Source organism: Aegilops tauschii, chromosome 3, assembly GCF_002575655.3.
Source record: "Aegilops tauschii subsp. strangulata cultivar AL8/78 chromosome 3, Aet v6.0, whole genome shotgun sequence".
Taxonomy (NCBI): Eukaryota; Viridiplantae; Streptophyta; class Magnoliopsida; order Poales; family Poaceae; genus Aegilops; species Aegilops tauschii.
This window is the reverse complement of record NC_053037.3, coordinates 362,132,766-362,150,552: the sequence shown is the minus strand read 5'-3', so window position 1 is coordinate 362,150,552 and position 17,787 is coordinate 362,132,766. Positions and strand designations below refer to the sequence as shown.

The 17,787-nt window shown below is 45.8% G+C and overlaps 2 protein-coding genes across 2 annotated transcripts; both read left to right on the top strand.

The window, feature by feature from the left end:
* The first annotated feature begins 7,033 nt into the window (after positions 1–7,033).
* On the top strand, positions 7,034–14,349 carry LOC109770844 (WD-40 repeat-containing protein MSI4). Its single transcript, XM_020329553.3, has 15 exons — positions 7,034–7,320; positions 7,983–8,046; positions 8,192–8,278; positions 8,620–8,682; positions 8,990–9,055; positions 9,166–9,240; positions 9,964–10,039; positions 10,823–11,027; positions 11,186–11,267; positions 11,914–11,987; positions 12,375–12,486; positions 12,587–12,661; positions 12,764–12,825; positions 13,433–13,532; positions 13,973–14,349. Exons 1-15 carry the CDS (start codon positions 7,196–7,198, stop codon positions 14,072–14,074), a joined length of 1,368 nt encoding a protein of 455 aa, XP_020185142.1. The 5' UTR covers positions 7,034–7,195; the 3' UTR covers positions 14,075–14,349.
* Positions 14,350–15,419: 1,070 nt separating this feature from the next.
* LOC109770848 (uncharacterized) lies at positions 15,420–16,613 on the top strand. The gene has a single exon (XM_020329560.4). It carries the CDS (start codon positions 15,704–15,706, stop codon positions 16,412–16,414), a length of 711 nt encoding a protein of 236 aa, XP_020185149.1. The 5' UTR covers positions 15,420–15,703; the 3' UTR covers positions 16,415–16,613.
* The last annotated feature ends 1,174 nt before the right edge of the window (positions 16,614–17,787 follow it).

The following is a 17,787-nucleotide window of genomic DNA, read 5'->3' as shown; positions in this document are numbered from 1 at the left end:
TCGGTGACCCACGGCGCAGGATTGTCTATCTATCTACGCTCCACTCGTGACCAAAAGGCCAAACGAGAGAACAGAAAGCGGAGCGCCTTGCGTGTTGTGTTGTGGTGGATGCCTTGTGTGCCATGGCAACCAGACAGGCCGCCCACGTAGGCATTTTGCATCTTCATTTCCCCCCGTGCGTAAAGGGTTGGGCTAAGTACTCTACTACGTAGGCAATACGTGTGTTGAAAGGAGGGAATGTGTTCAGACTTCGACCATGGTATCAACTTTTCACATCTCTTTTCCAATGGCTAGTCGGTCGTGCTATTGTTTTTCTGAATGGAGTGGATCAGTAAGCACTGAGTGACAGGAGTTCAACGAGCTGAAAATACGGCTAGGTAGTTGGCGACTGAATTGAAGGGCATCGATTGATGGATGAGCTTTTGCACCCAAATCAGTGACCTCTACTGTTCCGTGCCTTATGTACTCCAGCCAAGCAGTCCTGTGGACTCCTCAGGCGTAGAGTCACCAGCTAAGCAATCCTGCCAGGCAAGTACCTGGGCGACTCAACATCACCAGCTAAGCAGCCCCGTCTCTCTCTCTCTCTCTTCGTTCAGAGTGTCACGGGCACATGTCAGATCACTGGCACACAGCTCCAAACAACAGCATCAAATCAACCATAATCAAACTCTGTACTTACCACGCAGCACATGGCGTGGTCTCCAGTCTCTACCCGTCCGTAAGTCAGCTACTCCCTGCACCGCTGCACGAGTCTCCGTTTGATCGACCGTGTACAACACTCGTCAAGACAACGTGGTAGACGAGCCCATCGGCTATCCAGGGACGAAATTAGGAGTACGAGACGACCGAACTAGTTGGAGCCTGGTCGAACAGGTAGGTAGTGCGGGGGTGGCCGCCGCCGGTGGAATCCGTGCCGATTTCCACCGAGCGCGCGTCCAAGTCCAAGGGCGCCGACAGCGACCGGCCCCCGGCTTTGCGTCAGCCAAGCCCCAGATGCCACGCGCGTGCCATTTTGACCTGCACGAGAGATGGCCGCAAAGGACACCACGCCGTGCACTGGTGGGTAATGGAGCACGAGGCGATGGCGCACCCCACGTCCCCCGGCAGCTCGCGGAAGTCGGGAGCCGTTTGACGCATGACGATCGGCGCGGGCGGCGGTGAGATTGGCGGAGAAAGACGAGGAGTCAAACCGCGGTTTAGGTCGGAACTCTGTTCTCTTCCGGGCCGTATCAAGAGATTTGATTTTTTTTTCCTTCCCAATCTCCGATTTCTCGCAGCAAGTGGTGCAGAGCTGACGGGCGATTGCGCGGAGGACCGGGAACATGAAGGCGCTCGCGCGGGAACGGAAGTGGGACGGGGGTGGCTGCTGGCGACCGGGACGTGACGCTGCGACCCACCCAGACCCAGACCCAGACCCAGCCCAGCCGTCGGGTTATTCGCCATCATTCGCCGACCGGACTCGTAATAATCACCTGCCTGCCCGCGGAGGCAGATGCACGTCGGCCTCGGCCTCCTCCGTCCATCCGAGGCAGCACGGATCCTAGGAACGGCGGACAACTGTACTGTGCTGCCAGGAATCGCGATCACCCATGCTCCAACGCGCTGCGACGCCACCCCTTCGCCGGCGAATGGTGATCGAGGCCTGCCCGACATGCCTGGACCTGGCCATGTGGTGGGACGCCTCTCGCGTGGGCTCATCAGTCTCTCGCTCGCACAGGCATATGCACAGCAACATGGACCCGGTGCAAACAGGTTGAGATTTTGGGACTTGCGCCCGTGTCCGGTGATACGCAGTGCTTTCGCGGATCCGAATTCTAGTGGATCCCAAACAAAGGGTACTGTTATCACCAATGGTGATTTTCATCAATCATTGTTACTCTACCTGCTGTTCGTTTCTCGACTCGAGATCACGTCACTCAGGTCGGCAGCCGCAGGTGCGGCAGTTTTATATGGGATGCGTTGAGAAACGAGGGATGCAGGATTGCGTCTGTTTAGCTGGAAGGAATGTGGACATATTCCCAACTAGTATATTTAACGGACAAAGTAATGTGTGCGTGCAAAATGATCTGTGGTCATGGGCTCTTGGTGGCTAAATTTCGTGTTTTGACCCTTTTCGCATAGAAATTCAGGATCTGACCCCTGTTGGAAAGAATTTCGGAATTTGACCCTTTCGCTGCCGCCAGGGGTTATGGCGGTAGGGTTAGACAGGCCACCGCCAGGGTCCATGGCGGTAAGGTGCGACGGAGGGGAACGACAGCCGTTTGCCCGAGCTGACGTGGATAAGTAACCTACCGCCAGGGGCCCTGGCGGTAGCCTGTCTAAACCTACCGCCAGAACCCCTGGCGGTAGGTGGTGGCTGGGTTTTTGCCTACGAAAGTTTCTGTAACGAAATATCGAAGTGCCCTGGCGGTAGGTTGTGTGACCTTACCGCGAGGGTCCCTGTCGGTAGGGTCCTGTGTTTTACACATTCAAGTTTAATTGCTTGTTTCTTTTCACATCAATGATATAGAGGCTAAAAAACATATCTCAAACAAATGGTATTACATACACAATAATAACACTTGAAGTATATAGACATGTTTTTTATCATGAAAGTATATACTCATTTCTTTTACCATGAAAGTATACTTATATTGACAAGAACAAATGGCATGAAGTTAATTTAATGTTCAAACTGAATTGATAATGAACAAATGACATTACAAGAGGTACATAGTTTCATTATTCATCGAGAACATAATTGAAAGACACAAGACAAACTAATAAAGACGATTTGCTGATAATTTCGAAGAGCGGGCAAACATCATCATCTTCAGAGCTCCTCGTATGTTAGGCTTGGCCGTGGAGACAGATACGGCAGCGGATCCACTGGTTCAGGCGGAGGCGGAACGCTAGTCGGCATCCGACCGTTCAAGCACTCCCACCTTGCCCTGCCCGCCAGAGTTTTCGCCTTCGCCCTTCCCAAGTTGATGATATCGAACGCAGATGCACTTGGGGGCGGCATCCTGGCTCTCTCCTCCGCATTGCTCTCGAAATAGATTCTCCGGCCCAAATTGCTCAGGAGATAGTTGGAGTAATTCTGCGCAACTTCAATGCACGCTTCCCGGCGGACACGGCAGATACTTGGATCTGCCTCCATCTCTGCCTTCACTTTCTTCCACTCCTTCACGCTCTGTGACCAACCCGTGACATCGTCGAGGATCCGCTCTTCCCTCTAGTGCCACCGCTTTGCCCTCGTCGCCTCTAGGACCTCGTCTGAGACAGATCCTACCGGCTGCAACATCTCGGGGAAGGTCTCGTACATGTACGGGAGCGGTATCTCTGACGGAATGTGCTGCAGAGGAGTAGGAGGAGCAGGCGGTGATGGAGTCGGCGGTGCTTGCTCCAAGCTTTCGTACCTAAACATATAGATTCATCACACAAAAGGTTCATCACTTGAAAAAAATCTAAACCTAGGTTCATTTTGAGAGCTCAACATTTGTTCTCCAACTACATCCACTACTTGAATCATAGCATATCAACATGCATCATCATATCACAACAAATTCCTCCCCACATGCATCATATAAAAAAAATCCTCCAAAAATAATATGAACTAGGGTTCATCTTCACATAACCATACCAACTAGTGACTAGAGTTCATATCTAACAAAATATAACATCTAGAATCAACCTAAATCAATCCTAGGGTTCAAAATAATTAAATCTAGTTCAAAAAAGGGAGTGATTTGAATCAAATAATGCGACGAATCGGAAGCTATTTGTCTAAAACTAATTGAAGGGATCGAAGAAGCTTACCTTGCTTTCTTCCGGGCCATCTCGATCCGCAAAAACGGTGAAGAAACGACGAAGATCAGAGGGAGGAGTGGAGGAGATGAGAGAGGGGGCGAGAGGAAGAACTCCTCTGTTCTTGGGGTGGCTGGTTGGGGGAGAAGGGGGAGGGGTGGGGCGGCCTGCGGCTTATAAGTGCCCTAGACCCTACCGCCAGGTACCCTGGCGGTAGGATCGGACAGGCTACCGCCAGGGCAAGTGGCGGTAGGATGGGACGGACGGGGACGGAGACCGTTAACGCTGCTGACGTGGATAAGTATCCTACCGCCACAGGTTCTGGCGGTAGGCTACGTAATCCTACCGCCAGGGCTCGTGGCGGTAGGAAAAATGGTCAAATCTCGAAAAAAAATCAAACAGAGGTCATATCCTGAATTCTATGTGAAAAGGGTCAAAACACGAAATTTGGCCGCTCTTGGTGACTAATGTCGACATCCAAATCAAGATGCTGTTTAGAATGACTATATTATTCAAAATCCGGACTTCTAGGGGTGAAGCGGGAACGAGAGAAAATGGGGAGGACGAAGGTGCGGGGTCCGGGGAAGGGTTTTGGGTGGGTCGGGGGTGTCGAAGTCCTACGTGTTTGCTGTCCGGACTCCTGTAAAACCCCCTCACGTTTGTCTCGGTGTCTCGGGTTTGCCGGAAGAAATACATCTGAACCGCTTGGCGGACCGATACAGGTCCGCGTTGGATGGTTTTCGCTATCCGAACCGTGCCGGACGTATGCGGGCAGTTCAAGGGTCCGCCTTGAAGACGATCTTACTACTGATGGCGTGTGACCTGGTTGGCACTTTAGTGCCACAACATCGCGACTAGTAAATCGCCTTACTTGTTGGTTATTTATGTGAAAAGATGTTGCATACATGTAAAATTTGTTGCGAACAAACGTTCCATGATAATCTTGCTTTGAGAACCTAACTATAGCAAGCACATGGATGGAAACATGTCATGATTTTGCAGTAGGAATAAAAGGAAATATACAATGTTTGCCATTTCTTGGGTGTATGAGTAATTACCCCGCTTTGGTCCATTTCGGTGGATGAGCATCAACATTTCGTTGGAGGAAAAACGATTACAACCTGAAAACACGATGGAGTATAACCCCAAAAAAACCCAACCCACCTCTTCTCCTTTCCCAAAAAAATAGAAGCCATGTGTAAAGATGGGGAAAAAGGAAACTACTTATGACTCGCTTAAAAAACAACTGTCGTGACCACCTACACCCACGATTCTCTCGGTACGCCACCCCCGACGCCCTAGGCAATGCCGTCCCATCACCCCGCCGCCTTCATCATCCCCGCTACCTGCCAATCTACCAGCCCTACCAGATTCGTTGGTGAAATCTCCATGCCTTCCTCCTCCACCTATCTCTTCTTTCCCTCTTTTCGAGCCGCCGGGATCCTTCGTGGGTAGGTTTCAAATAGGTTGTCTGGGAGAGAGAGAGAGAGAGAGAGAGAGAGAGAGAGAGAGAGAGAGATGGATGAGTGGCTAGTTGTAAGCGCGTGCTTACGTCGTGATTCCTTGCAGGTCGGCGTTGGCAAGTCTGGAGACGCGTATGCTCCTGCGCAGGGTGGCATCGCCGGCGCGCCCAGGATCCTACATCACCCAAGGTAAATATGCTCCTTGTTCTCCCTTTTTACCCCTCCCGTTGTGTTGTTCGTTACCTACCATTGTATTGGATCTTGTTTTCTCTTCGTGAATGATTGTGCAGAGTAAATTTTGCATGATTTATTTTGTGCAACGAGGTTTCTAGGGTCATTTAGTATGGCACAAAATGCGTTTATCTCGTACGACATGAACATTTTCTCAAATTGGATTGTTTTTCCTTCCAAGAACAAACACATTCGACACTATTACATATGTATATTACAATCTGCACATGTTGTGTTGAGGGGAGGAGTTGTTGGTATTGCATTCCATTGCACGGGTTACTTTCAGCGTGTTTGTTCAGGGCAATTAGTATCAAAGAATTGGAATTAGGGGGTTGTAGGACTTAAAAGTCCCTTGTTTGTTTGGAGGACAGGGAAATTAATGAGGGGAGGGGAAAGAGAGTTACGGACCAAACTCCCCCTTATCTCTTCCCTGATGGGGGGCTGGTAATTGAGGAAGGGAATGGGAAATGAGAGAAAAAAGTTGTCGCCATGTACATTGCTCCCGCTCCGCATGTCTATAAATGGAGTACTGACGGTGGGCCCATTTTCTTAGTTAGTTTCCCTATCAAATTCTCGCGGGAAATTTCTTTCAATCACCATACAAGAAAATGGGACTAGAAGTCTATTTCCCACATTCAAACCCCCCAGCCAACTCCCACTGCTAATTCCCCTTCCCCTTCCCTAGGACTACCAAACACGCTGTTTATCCACATACGAACATTGCTATGTGAATTAAATAGGCATTTGATTAATTGCCATGTAAGCTCAGTTGTGACGATTTTTTTTCTTGTTATACCATGCAGTGAACACAATGAAGAAACAAAAGGAAAACATTTATGATGATTACTTCACTGCATCTTTTGTTTAGTTCAGTAATATCATATTTCAGGTTTTTTAATTATACGTGTGTCCAGAAAGATCCCATATTAAAGTTATCATTCAGTAAATATATCATGACTCTGAAGATCGATGAAGTTATAGGTTTTCTTGACCTAATTCCACCACACTGCTAACTGTTTGGTGCATTAGCATGCATAAGGAAAATATTCCAATAAAATCAGTAGACATGTCGTTCTAGGTATACTTCATATTGCTTTTTTCTTCTTTTGTGTACCGTTTTCTTTTCCCGCTTTTATCTGTATTTTTACAATCAATGTTTGATCAATATCTCACATTTAAGTTTGCTGTTTCGTGGCAACACACAAACATTAGTTTTTTTAGAATCCACACAGACATTAGCTAGTACAATATATACATGAAAGATATTTTTTGAATTAAAGGAATAACAAATTTCCTCAAAAACGAAAAATCATCAAATGAGTGTTACTTTTCTCCATTTTTTTGAGAAAATCCAAAATGTTTTCTTAGTTTTTATTAGCATAAAAATTAATTTCTTAGCATTTTTTCGAGAAGAAAAATATTTTCTTAGTAGTCTCCAAAAATTGTCTGCCCTACTTACTGAAGCCCATAAAGTTCTCTGACGTTTGTACCCACGAGCCCAAACGCAGAAGGGCTCGGCCCATTTGCACACCGCATCTGTTACCGTTTTCACCCCAGCCGCAGCCTAGATACTCCTCCGCGCCTGGTCAGTTCGCACCGAGCGGGAGGCAGACAGGAACAGTCCAGACTCCAGAGAGCGCCCCCCCCTGAGAGCGAGAGGGAGAGAGAGAGAGAGGCCGGAGCAGTCGCCGGCGGCGGCCAGCAGCGGAGCGGAGATGAAGGAGAGAGGCGGATCGAGGGCGGCGGTGGACGAGCGGTACGCGCAATGGAAGTCGCTCATCCCGGTCCTCTACGACTGGTTCGCGAACCACAACCTCGTCTGGCCATCCCTCTCCTGCCGGTAATCCCCGTTTCCTGCGACCTCCTCTGTTGCTTCCCCTCTCCATTCCCGCAGTTCCGTGGTCGTAGGCATTGTGTTCGAGTAGATTCATGTGGGGTTAGGGTTTTGCCGTCACGAACGTATCTAGGGTTTTGCCTTCACGAACGTATCTAGGGTTTTGCCTTCACGAACGTATCTAGGGTTTTGCTCCGTGGCAGTGCAGCCTGTGCACGCGGTGTCTCCAGATCTGCGCGTTGTTAGTGCCTGGGCTGCTATGGTGAGCAGGGTGGAAACTTTGGGTTGAGTTATTGCCCTAGGGTTTTGGGTTCTAGGTTTTTTGTGGATGCGACTATTTGAGATGGGGGTTTGGTGTCTCTGTTCATGTAATGCTTGCCTTAATGAACTGTTTCGATGTGGTGGCTCCTGCCGGTGTCAACCGTTTTATCTTTTCAATGTGATTGCTTGCCATCTATAGAGTGAGCACGATTTGATGATATTGCTTTTTGAGCATCGGCTCTGTGGTGCATCCTTACTCACCACCTGGTACTTTGAAGCTAATAACATTGCAGATTAGTGGCATTCTGTTTGGAAGCATGCTCGTTCATTTTTGCAGCGTTTTTGACCTGAAATAGTGGGTTCTGTAACTAATTTATTTGCCGATCTGTTGGTTTGATTGGGAACAGGTGGGGTCCTCAGTTTGAGCAGGCTACCTATAAGAATCGTCAGCGCCTTTACCTATCAGAGCAGGTGACCTTCAAAAGTCCTCCGTTTGAGTGCTGCCACAAACAGATTTTTAGCATCTCCGACTGATTATCAGTTTTTGTTACATAATGAGTATATTTTCTTATCCAGATCTAACTATAGTATTTTTTTATTCCTGAGATGGTTTCAGACAGATGGAAGTGTCCCAAATACCCTGGTCATTGCAAACTGTGAAGTTGTGAAGCCACGGGTTGCAGCTGCAGAACACATATCACAGGTTATTCACTGTTCATTGGTTTTCCATTACAATTTCAGTTTGTTAGTGCAGAATAGCGTGATTTTTGAGATGCATGTAAATATATAGATCTGGCCTCTGACCTTTATGCCTGCGTATAAAGGTATAATTATGGTGTTTCCTGCATGCAGTTCTCAGTTAACCTTCTCTGCCAGTTTCTTATGCCTGTATATGATTGTATACTTATGGTGGTTCCTTGGTTTTTATGTATTGTGGAGTATTCTTGCATTAACATGTTCGAGAGGGCCTAAACTAGGAATTCTTCATACTGGTCATTAATTGGTTCAGAATAGAGCTGACAAGATGTCTGTTTTGTACCGCAGTTCAATGAGGAAGCACGATCACCTTTTGTAAAGAAGTACAAGACTATCATTCACCCTGGAGAGGTAATAATTTGTCCTGTATATTCCTAAGTTGCAACTACTTAGTATCCAAGTTATCTTCTTTACACGTTGCTTACTCTGTTTTTAATTTTCTGTATCTTGATTATCCTCTTTCTCTTAATTTACACTGGGTACTTCATTTTTGAAACTTTATGTTATCTGATCTGTGTCTTTCTGTTTTCTAAGATGGTCTTTGTGTTCTTGTGTTTAGCTTGCATTCCTAGCAGTTTACTTTTCATGCCATTTTGATTTATGAGTTGGAAGTCAGTTGTTGATGCATTCTGACTTTGTTTGTTTATTGTGTATCCAGGTAAACCGAATCAGGGAGCTTCCACAGAACAGTAGGATCATCGCAACTCATACGGACAGTCCAGATGTATGTCCAGGCCTTTATACTGCTGCTTAATTCTTTCGAAAGAGTCGATAATCTCTTGAGCATTCCGGTGACATTTTATGAATTTATATGCTTTCTACGTCCCCAAACAGGTGCTTATTTGGGATGTTGAGGCCCAGCCAAATAGACATGCTGTCCTAGGAGCTACTGATTCTCGCCCTGATTTGGTATGTTCTCTTATCTGTAATTCTCAATTTTGTGTCATTTTGAGATGTTGAAAGTTGCATTTCTGTATGATGGACTGGAAAAATCATATAGGATGTGAACGGCATGGATAGTGATAATATCCCTAATATCCCTGATTTGGTATTTTTTTTTTCTTTCTTAACTTGTGTGACTTCGGGTGGATTCTGAAAAGTTCTAGTAGGATGTCAACAGCATGTATATACACAATTTACTTTACTAGAATGGATCAGTTTTTTTATGTACCATATATGTAAAAATATTGGATGAAAACCACTCTAATGGTGAAAACTCTGTGGAACAAGAAAGTTCTAAAAAATATTTTTATGTATACACCATGTGTAGGCGAGGTATGTTCTGTAGACATGTAAATTTCATGTTTGAACATAATTGCATTTGCCATCTAAATAATTGCATTTGGATTTCTAATTTTGATGAAAAATAAATAAATTTGGCACCATGGATAGGGATTTTTACTGTTCCACTTTTCTTTTCTCTGTTCTCTTTTTCAGAACTCTCGCTGATTTCGAGTTTGCTATTCAAATTTTATATGTTTATAGAACACCAGCTCCTCGGTAACTATTTTTCTTTTGAGAAAATTTTGGAATTTTGAAACATGCCTTCCATGGAATTTTCACCATAGGAGTGGTATCCACGGGATATTTTCCCTTCATACATAGTGCTCACTACCGTTGACTGTTTGTCAGATTTTAAGAGGACATCAGGAAAATGCTGAGTTTGCTCTTGCCATGTGTCCAGCAGAACCATATGTGCTCTCAGGAGGTTAGCAGAATTCTTTCTTGTAATATGCTTGTATCTTCTGGCCCTTTTTGATTTATTCAAATATCAAGGTGCAGTTTGTGGTTGCTGAATTTATTTTATAGTATGCTGTGGAGAAATAACTGCAATAGCTGGAACATGTTGATTAACCAAACGGTAAAACAGGCAAGAACTTTTTAGGAAAGTGGATTTATCATAATCTACTGCAATGTCAGACGCAAGCTAAATGTGTCTCTTCCAGGATTTTTTTCCACTGAAAATTAAATATCTCTCGTCGCCTTAGTGTTCCCTCCGTCCCTCTACATAACCTTCTTTGTATGTTCCTAACAAATAACAACCCAAGAAATTGGGAGATGATCTGACTTGATATCACAGTTTACGTCCGTATACTTTTTCTTTGTAATACACGATTGTGTTACTTGTGTCCATGAACCTCAGAACGGAACTTCCGATTCCATTGGAGCATGTGTGAGCCAAGATAGGCCCACTCCTGATTTAGCTGGCAAAGGGAGATGGCATGACAGCACTAACACATAAAGCAAAAATGAAGAAAAAAATTAGAACTAATCACCAAAGCCGCCAATGTGATAACTGGACCATCTGTTTGCTAGCTTATCTGATCGACCTTACTTGGATCACCTTTAAAGTAATAGGGACCTAAAAGGTTAAAAGTCTCTTGTCAACTTCAGTGGACCCAATGGAGTAAGGGATGCGTCAGTTCCTTTTATTTATTTGAGTGAGCTGATGTGATAACTTGAGCTTTGTTCACGTGCAAAATGTAAATAGGGAAGGACAAGTCTGTGGTTTGGTGGAGCATCCAAGATCACATATCTGGACTTGGAGACTCCTCAAAAAGTGAGACTTCCCCAGGGGCATCAGGCAGCAAGCATAGCAAAACTGCAAATGAAAAGGATAGTCCTAAAGTTGATCCTCGAGGTGTATTCCACGGCCATGATAGCACTGTTGAAGATGTCCAGTTCTGCCCTTCAAGGTAATATGCTACACTAAGTTTCTTGTTTTTATGGTTATTTTCTATTTGATTGACATGGTTTTCAATTTACATGAGTAAGAGCTTGCACTTGAAGTTCTGGTTTGCTGTTTGTTTGTACGTTTGATCTTTATGGTGCTCCTTTTCTTTTTTGAATAAAGTGCACAGGAGTTCTGCAGCGTCGGTGATGATGCTTGTCTTATTCTCTGGGATGCCCGGACTGGTACCAGCCCAGCTGTTAAGGTGACACTCTTCTCTATCTTATGTGTATCAACATTGTTTCTTGCAAGAAGTTGTGTATCAAGAGCTCACTAAGGAAAGGAGATGATTGGTACTCCCTCCGTTCCATATTAAGTGTCGGCGTACACTTAATATGGAATGGAGGGAGTAATTGTCAATGATGACTCACATTGATGATTCATTGGAATGGTTGATTTTCTCGTCCAAACCCACCCACCACTGTCTAGCCTTACAAAATAGCAAGAATCTTGCTCGCTCTTTGGTGCCGAGGTTACTAAACATGCCCCCTTGACCACCAGCAAGGCGAGTTAAGTGTGGGAAGAGTACTGAACATGCTCTTAGTCACATGAGCTTGATATATTTGCCGGGTAGTATGGTTCTTTTGTTGTTTCATTCTGCTTCCTTAAATGTACTTACATTTTTGTTTAAATTGGCCAACATACATTATCTGTGGTTGAACAAGTTATGAATTTGTGATTATAGAGCAGATTTAGTAACACTGGGATTACAGTCAACTAGATTTTAGTGCAACCAAAATCTCTTTGTCTTGGTGTAAAGAGGCTGAAGTATCTTTTTAGTATAATGTACTTCTTTCTTCTAAATGAACATAGCATCTTAATTTTGGAACTGCGTTCTTTCTGATGTCCAGGTTGAGAAAGCTCATGGTGGAGATGTTCATTGTGTCGATTGGAATCTTCATGATGTTAACTACATCTTAACTGGGTATGTTGACGTGAATGCCTTCTTAGTTCTGAATAATCTGTGATGAGATCTTTAGTTAGTTCAGATGTATTTGATATTTGGCTTTTCATCTATGTTTGTCAATTGTTTGCACATTTTTTTCTCCATATTTAGTACTCCCTCCGACCCATATTACTTGTCGCTAAAACATATGTATCTAGAAATGAAATATATCTAGATACATCCATTTCAGCAATAAGTAATTTGGATTGGAGGGAGTACGTCTCAACTGGGACATGAATATCTTCTTAGTTCTGTATAATCTCTGATGAAATCTTTAGTTATTTCAGATCTATTTGACGTTATGCTTTCATCTATATTTGTCAATTTTTTGCACATTTAATTATGGTGGTTTCTTCTCATATTTAGCTCCGCTGATAACTCTGTCCGTATGTGGGATCGGCGAAATCTGGGTCCTGGAGGTGCTGGTTCTCCAATTCACAAATTTGAGGGCCATAAAGCTGCCGTCCTTTGTGTTCAGGCATGTAAAGAGAACCTTTTGGCCACATACTTGTTCTTTTCATGTGGATATGGACATTTGGTTACTGTCAGTTCAATAATTCATACCTTGTGCTTTTCAGTGGTCTCCTGACAAAGCATCTGTTTTCGGAAGCTCTGCGGAAGATGGTTTCTTAAATGTGTGGGACCATGAGAAGGTATATGCCGCTGGCGATGGGAGTTCACTTAACAGTACTCATTCTCTCTCATGTACTAGTTCTGTAATAGTCTTGAGACTGATAAAAGTTCTCGCGGTGTAGGTGGGAAAGAAGAAAAATCCCAATTCACCTGGCGGGCTTTTCTTTCAACACGCAGGTCATAGGTACATTGTTTTTCTACATATCTTACTTCTTCATGTGGTATATGAAACACAAAACCCGGCTTTTTCTTGAATGGTTATACCATGTCTGTTGGCATTTTCTCTGCCATATTGCTCACAGAATTGAAGAAATTCACAAGCAGACTAATTTAGTAAACATGAGACTTAAATCCAATCATTGGTCTAACATGGGCTGATAGATGATTGTGCAATTGTGGACTTGAATGTATCTGAGAAACCTGGACATGGAAAGCATTATTTCAGTCTACACCATTAATATTGTAGCTCAGACTTTCTGGCAAAATAAAAATACAGAGGGAATTGTTATTTTATGCTCTTGAGATCTTATGCACCCGTGACATTTATGTCTACTTGTGCACGTAAAAAATAAAATATGATTTAGCAGTAGAGTTCCATTCTACTGTGATTCCTTCACGGGCTTAATGAGGGCTTATGCCATTGGCAACTTCCAAATTGGTTTGGATCTTGTCATACTTTGAGAGTCAAAGCTAACTAGATGTGCAGGGACGATAAAACCATGTTATGCCGTAAATTGATGTTGCATTTCCATTGTTCCGTAATAATCTGTTTATCTTGTTCACCTTGCTAGGGACAAGATCGTAGATTTCCACTGGAACTCTTCAGATCCTTGGACCATTGTGAGTGTATCTGATGATGGTGAGAGCACTGGCGGAGGTGGAACTTTGCAGGTACTTCTCTTACAATTGCGCAATCATGGTGTAAACCACACTACTAGAAAGAACTGACATGCTAGATATTATATACGGTATATGGTACATAGAGTTTTATGTGCTTATAACTGGAAATACATTACAGTTCGGATACATGACTCCCATCTCAAAATAGCTTGAATAAGAATATATCGGCACTGTATCATCAGTTTCCTTCTGACCCTATCTTAATAGTACTCCCTCCTTCCCAAAATAAGTGTTGTACTAAGTCAACGACACTTATTTTGGGACGGAGGGAGTATATTAATAACACGTACTCCCCCTGTAAAGAAATATATGAGCTTATATTTCTTTACGGAGGGAGTACTTATAATATGGTGTAACAGTTACATTGGTGTTTTCCTTTGCTTGATAACATGCTTGGTACTAAATTCTTACTGATTCTTTTACTGATCCAGATATGGCGAATGAGTGATTTGATCTACCGCCCAGAGGACGAGGTTGTTTCAGAGCTGGAGACCTTCAAGTCTCACTTGGCCAGCTGCACTCCGAGGGCTTGAGTCATGAGATAGTAGTTATCTGTCCATTTGAAACATTGGTCATGTCCTCTGATGCTAGAACAACCCAGACTTGTACCCTTAAGGTGCTTGTGAGCTTATTTAACTTGTTGTATGATTCGAATCTGTATGCTCTGCGAACACAGCGGAGCTTTATTTCTGTAGCCAGACTATTGGGGTATTGGCCTATTGGGAACATTGTACCGGTAGCTTCTAGCGGACCTTATGAGATTGCTTGTAATGAGTTTGTGTTTATGACTTGGTCAGTTTGTTCTCAATTGTGTAGTTGCTTCTTCCCCCCTCTTTTTGAGCCTGTCTAGTTGCTTCTTACTTGACAATTTTTATTGATCATGTTGTTGCCTTTTTCCTTGACAACTTTTCTTTCATTCATGGGTTACCCGTCGCTGTGCAATTTGTGCTTTGGTCACGTTAACTGTTGCTGAGTTTGTATGGGCAGAGGGCATTTTGCGCTTCACTGTGCCGTGGAATATTGTTGTATTCCATCTAATATGGTTAATGTGACGGCAAATGTAGTTTCAGTTTTAGACAAATAATGAGCTTAAGCTAATAGATGTGTTTCGTGGTACAAAGCGGGCCGCCGCCGGTAATGTGCGGGGTGAGTATAAAATAGATCTGTGCTGTTAAAATCCTTGTGCATTAGATTAAGAGGTATGTGTAGTAAATTCGTGCTTCCGCATCTTACTGAATAATTGATTGACATTGAAGGGCATCTATCTTGTCCATGTTAAAGATGTGCATGTGCATAGGCTAATGGGATCGTCCCAACAGCGCAATTGACGTTAAGTCGCGGTGGATCGAGTCAGGTTGACCTGCCGCGGTTCCGATCTGGCCACTAGGGCAGGTCGAGGCACGTGACATGTGCCAAGGCACACGCGGCAAGTGAACTTCCATCACTAGCTGGACGGTTTCTCCACGTGGTTCCTTCACCCACCCGGCTGTTAAAACCTGGATGGCATATTAGCTTGCTGCATCGGAATGATAAACCAGGCGTCACCCAAGCTGGTCATGGGTATATTGTTGTGACAAGTAAAAGAGTTAAGATTCTCTACACATAATTGAATGAATCGACTCTTTCAAATAGTCCTCCAAATCTAGCTCTCAGCTGCTTGTTTGGATACATCGGGAAATGTGGATTGATGAAATGACGAGCTAGAGTGCTATCATTGTTGTTTCGAAAAAAAGAGAGCGCCACTGTCGTTCATTTTGTTACTATGATGATGAAACGCTAGGGCCGACGCGATGCTCAGTGGTGGGCCACAGCACACGCAGCTTGCATTGAATTGAGCTCATGGGTTTGGGGATCTCCAACCTGGCACGGTCCATGGTCGGCTACGGGTGCACGAGGAGGCGGCACTCTTGTACACACGGTTTCTCCCTCCCCAGCAAGCATTCCCCCGCTCCACCGCCGGGCACCGGCCTCCGCGCGCCGCGTGGCGTCCGGCCTCTCCTCGTGTATATTTATCACCTCGCCGAGCAGCCAAGCAGGCAACCGAAACATCATCAGCACACCCAACACACCGACGTCTCCTACCTGGCTTGGCTTAGCTACCTCCGCACCAGTTCGCCCGTCTCCTCACCGATCCTCGCCGCGGCGCGAGCTCGATCAGCCAAATGGACGCCCCGGACGTGACGCCGGCGTGGTCTCTGGTCCGCGGCTACTTCTCCCCGGCGACGCTCTTCCTCCTGCTCAACGTCGTCATCGGCACCATCGCGCTCACCTCCCGCTCCCACCCCCGCCGCCACGACCACCACGGCGACGACGACCGCCACCACCAGCAGAAGGACCATGACGACCGGTACGCTCCTCCCCCGCCTCCGGCCCCGCTGGCGCGCACGTCGTCCGTGATGGAGCGCCTGCGCTCCCTCGGCCTCTACCGCTTCCGCTCCGGCGACTTCCCTCCCGAGTACAACTACAACCCTCCCGGCAACGTCGGCGAGGACGACGACGAGGGCAGCAAGCAGCAGCAGTACAGCAGGAGCCGGTCTGAGCCGGCCGCGAGGAAGCCGGCGAGCAAGACGGGCAACGAGGCGGAGAAGGCGGCCAGGGCGAAGGTGGCGAAGAAGCCGGCCACGGAGACGGAGGTGAGGAGGTTGGAGCGCGCCCCGGTGCCGGCGCCGGCGCGGCTGGTGCAGAGCGCGCCGAGGGCCCCTGCGGCTCGCGCGGTGCTGACGGAGGCGAGGCGGCAGGACGCAGGGGCGCCGGAGGCCGCGTGCGTGGACGAGAGGGCGGACGACTTCATCAACAAGTTCCGGCAGCAGCTGCAGCTGCAGAGGCTCAACTCGCTGCTCAACTACAAGGAGATGCTCAACCGCGGCGCCTAGCCTCCCGCCCGCCCGCCCGCCGGCACGCGGAGCAGATGAAGATCAGCTTGTGCAGGGTTCGATCCTCGATTAGCTAGTAGCTAGTGGTCTTGCCGTTTGTTCATTGGATTGTTGTGTAGTTGTGCCGTGTATGAGATGCTGCTGCAGGTTAATTTGGATCCTGCTAACATTACAGAAGAAGCTTCCATTTCCTCACTTAGATCCGTTCGTCCGGTCAATCCAAACAATAGTACGTATACATGGGAATAGAGGCGTGGGAGAAGAGCAAAGAATCCAACTGCTCCAGCCTGTTTGTGTGATTTCCTACGATGAACACGCCAATTCGCATATTTCGAAAAGCAAAACGTAAAAAACAGGACATCTTGCAAAAAGGAGCCTGCGTGAGGGACGAAAAGAAGCCCGCTTGTATTTGCCAACTCTTGCATAACTAGGCCGAGATTCCATCCTCCCATGACTGGGAAAAGAAGCCCGCAGTTATTCAGTAAGTTTTTCTTTTGAAAGCTTTGCCTCATTTTATTAAAAAAAAGAGAATTATCCCGTTATTTACGGAAAATCGGACATAAACCGCTACAACACAGGAAGGTGCACCACCAGCCGACCTAACTATCAACACAAAACCCACACACGTTGTGAAGCTGGGTCCCTAAGTTCAGGAAATCATATAATTGGAATAAATAGTATAACTCACTTAATTATATACATTTAAATATGTGTTATTCTGTACAATATTTAGAAATAGCTCAAATACAGAGGACAACTCATTCATTATAATCTCAGTGGACTTTCAGACAAGGGAGTGGGAAAAAGTGAGCAAAAGTTAAGAACGTGGGGACAAATATGAGTAGAGCTATGTGATATGTGCTATTCTAAATAAAGTTAAGAGCGTGAGAACCTGCTCCCCTGACATAGCTGCTTAATCCTGAGGGGGATGTGGGGGTAGATCTGGCGGAGGGCACGACGACGGCGGAGGCGAAATGGGGTTAGTGGTTGGAGGGCATGACGGTGGCGGAGGGGGCAGAGCGGCGTGGTGCTGTAGTTGCTCGAGGTTCAGACAAGGGGATCCCTCAGACAAGCTCATCTGACGTGTCTCAATGCGACCCACTCGCTAGAGTTAACGGTCAATGGTTTGACCCGACGACATCCTCCGTTGTGACCATATATGAGGGTTTCAGACAAGGAAGTGGGGAAAAGTGAGCAAAAGTTAAGAGCGTGGGGATGAATAAGTAGAGCTAAGGAACCAGGGGCACAGATCTAAAAATCCCCAAACCTGTTTACTGAGATTTCATACATTAATTATCCCCACGCTACGTTTTTCCTTTGTTTTTTTGCTTGATTGTTTTGATTGCACCTACAGAGATTGAGTGCACGCTGGT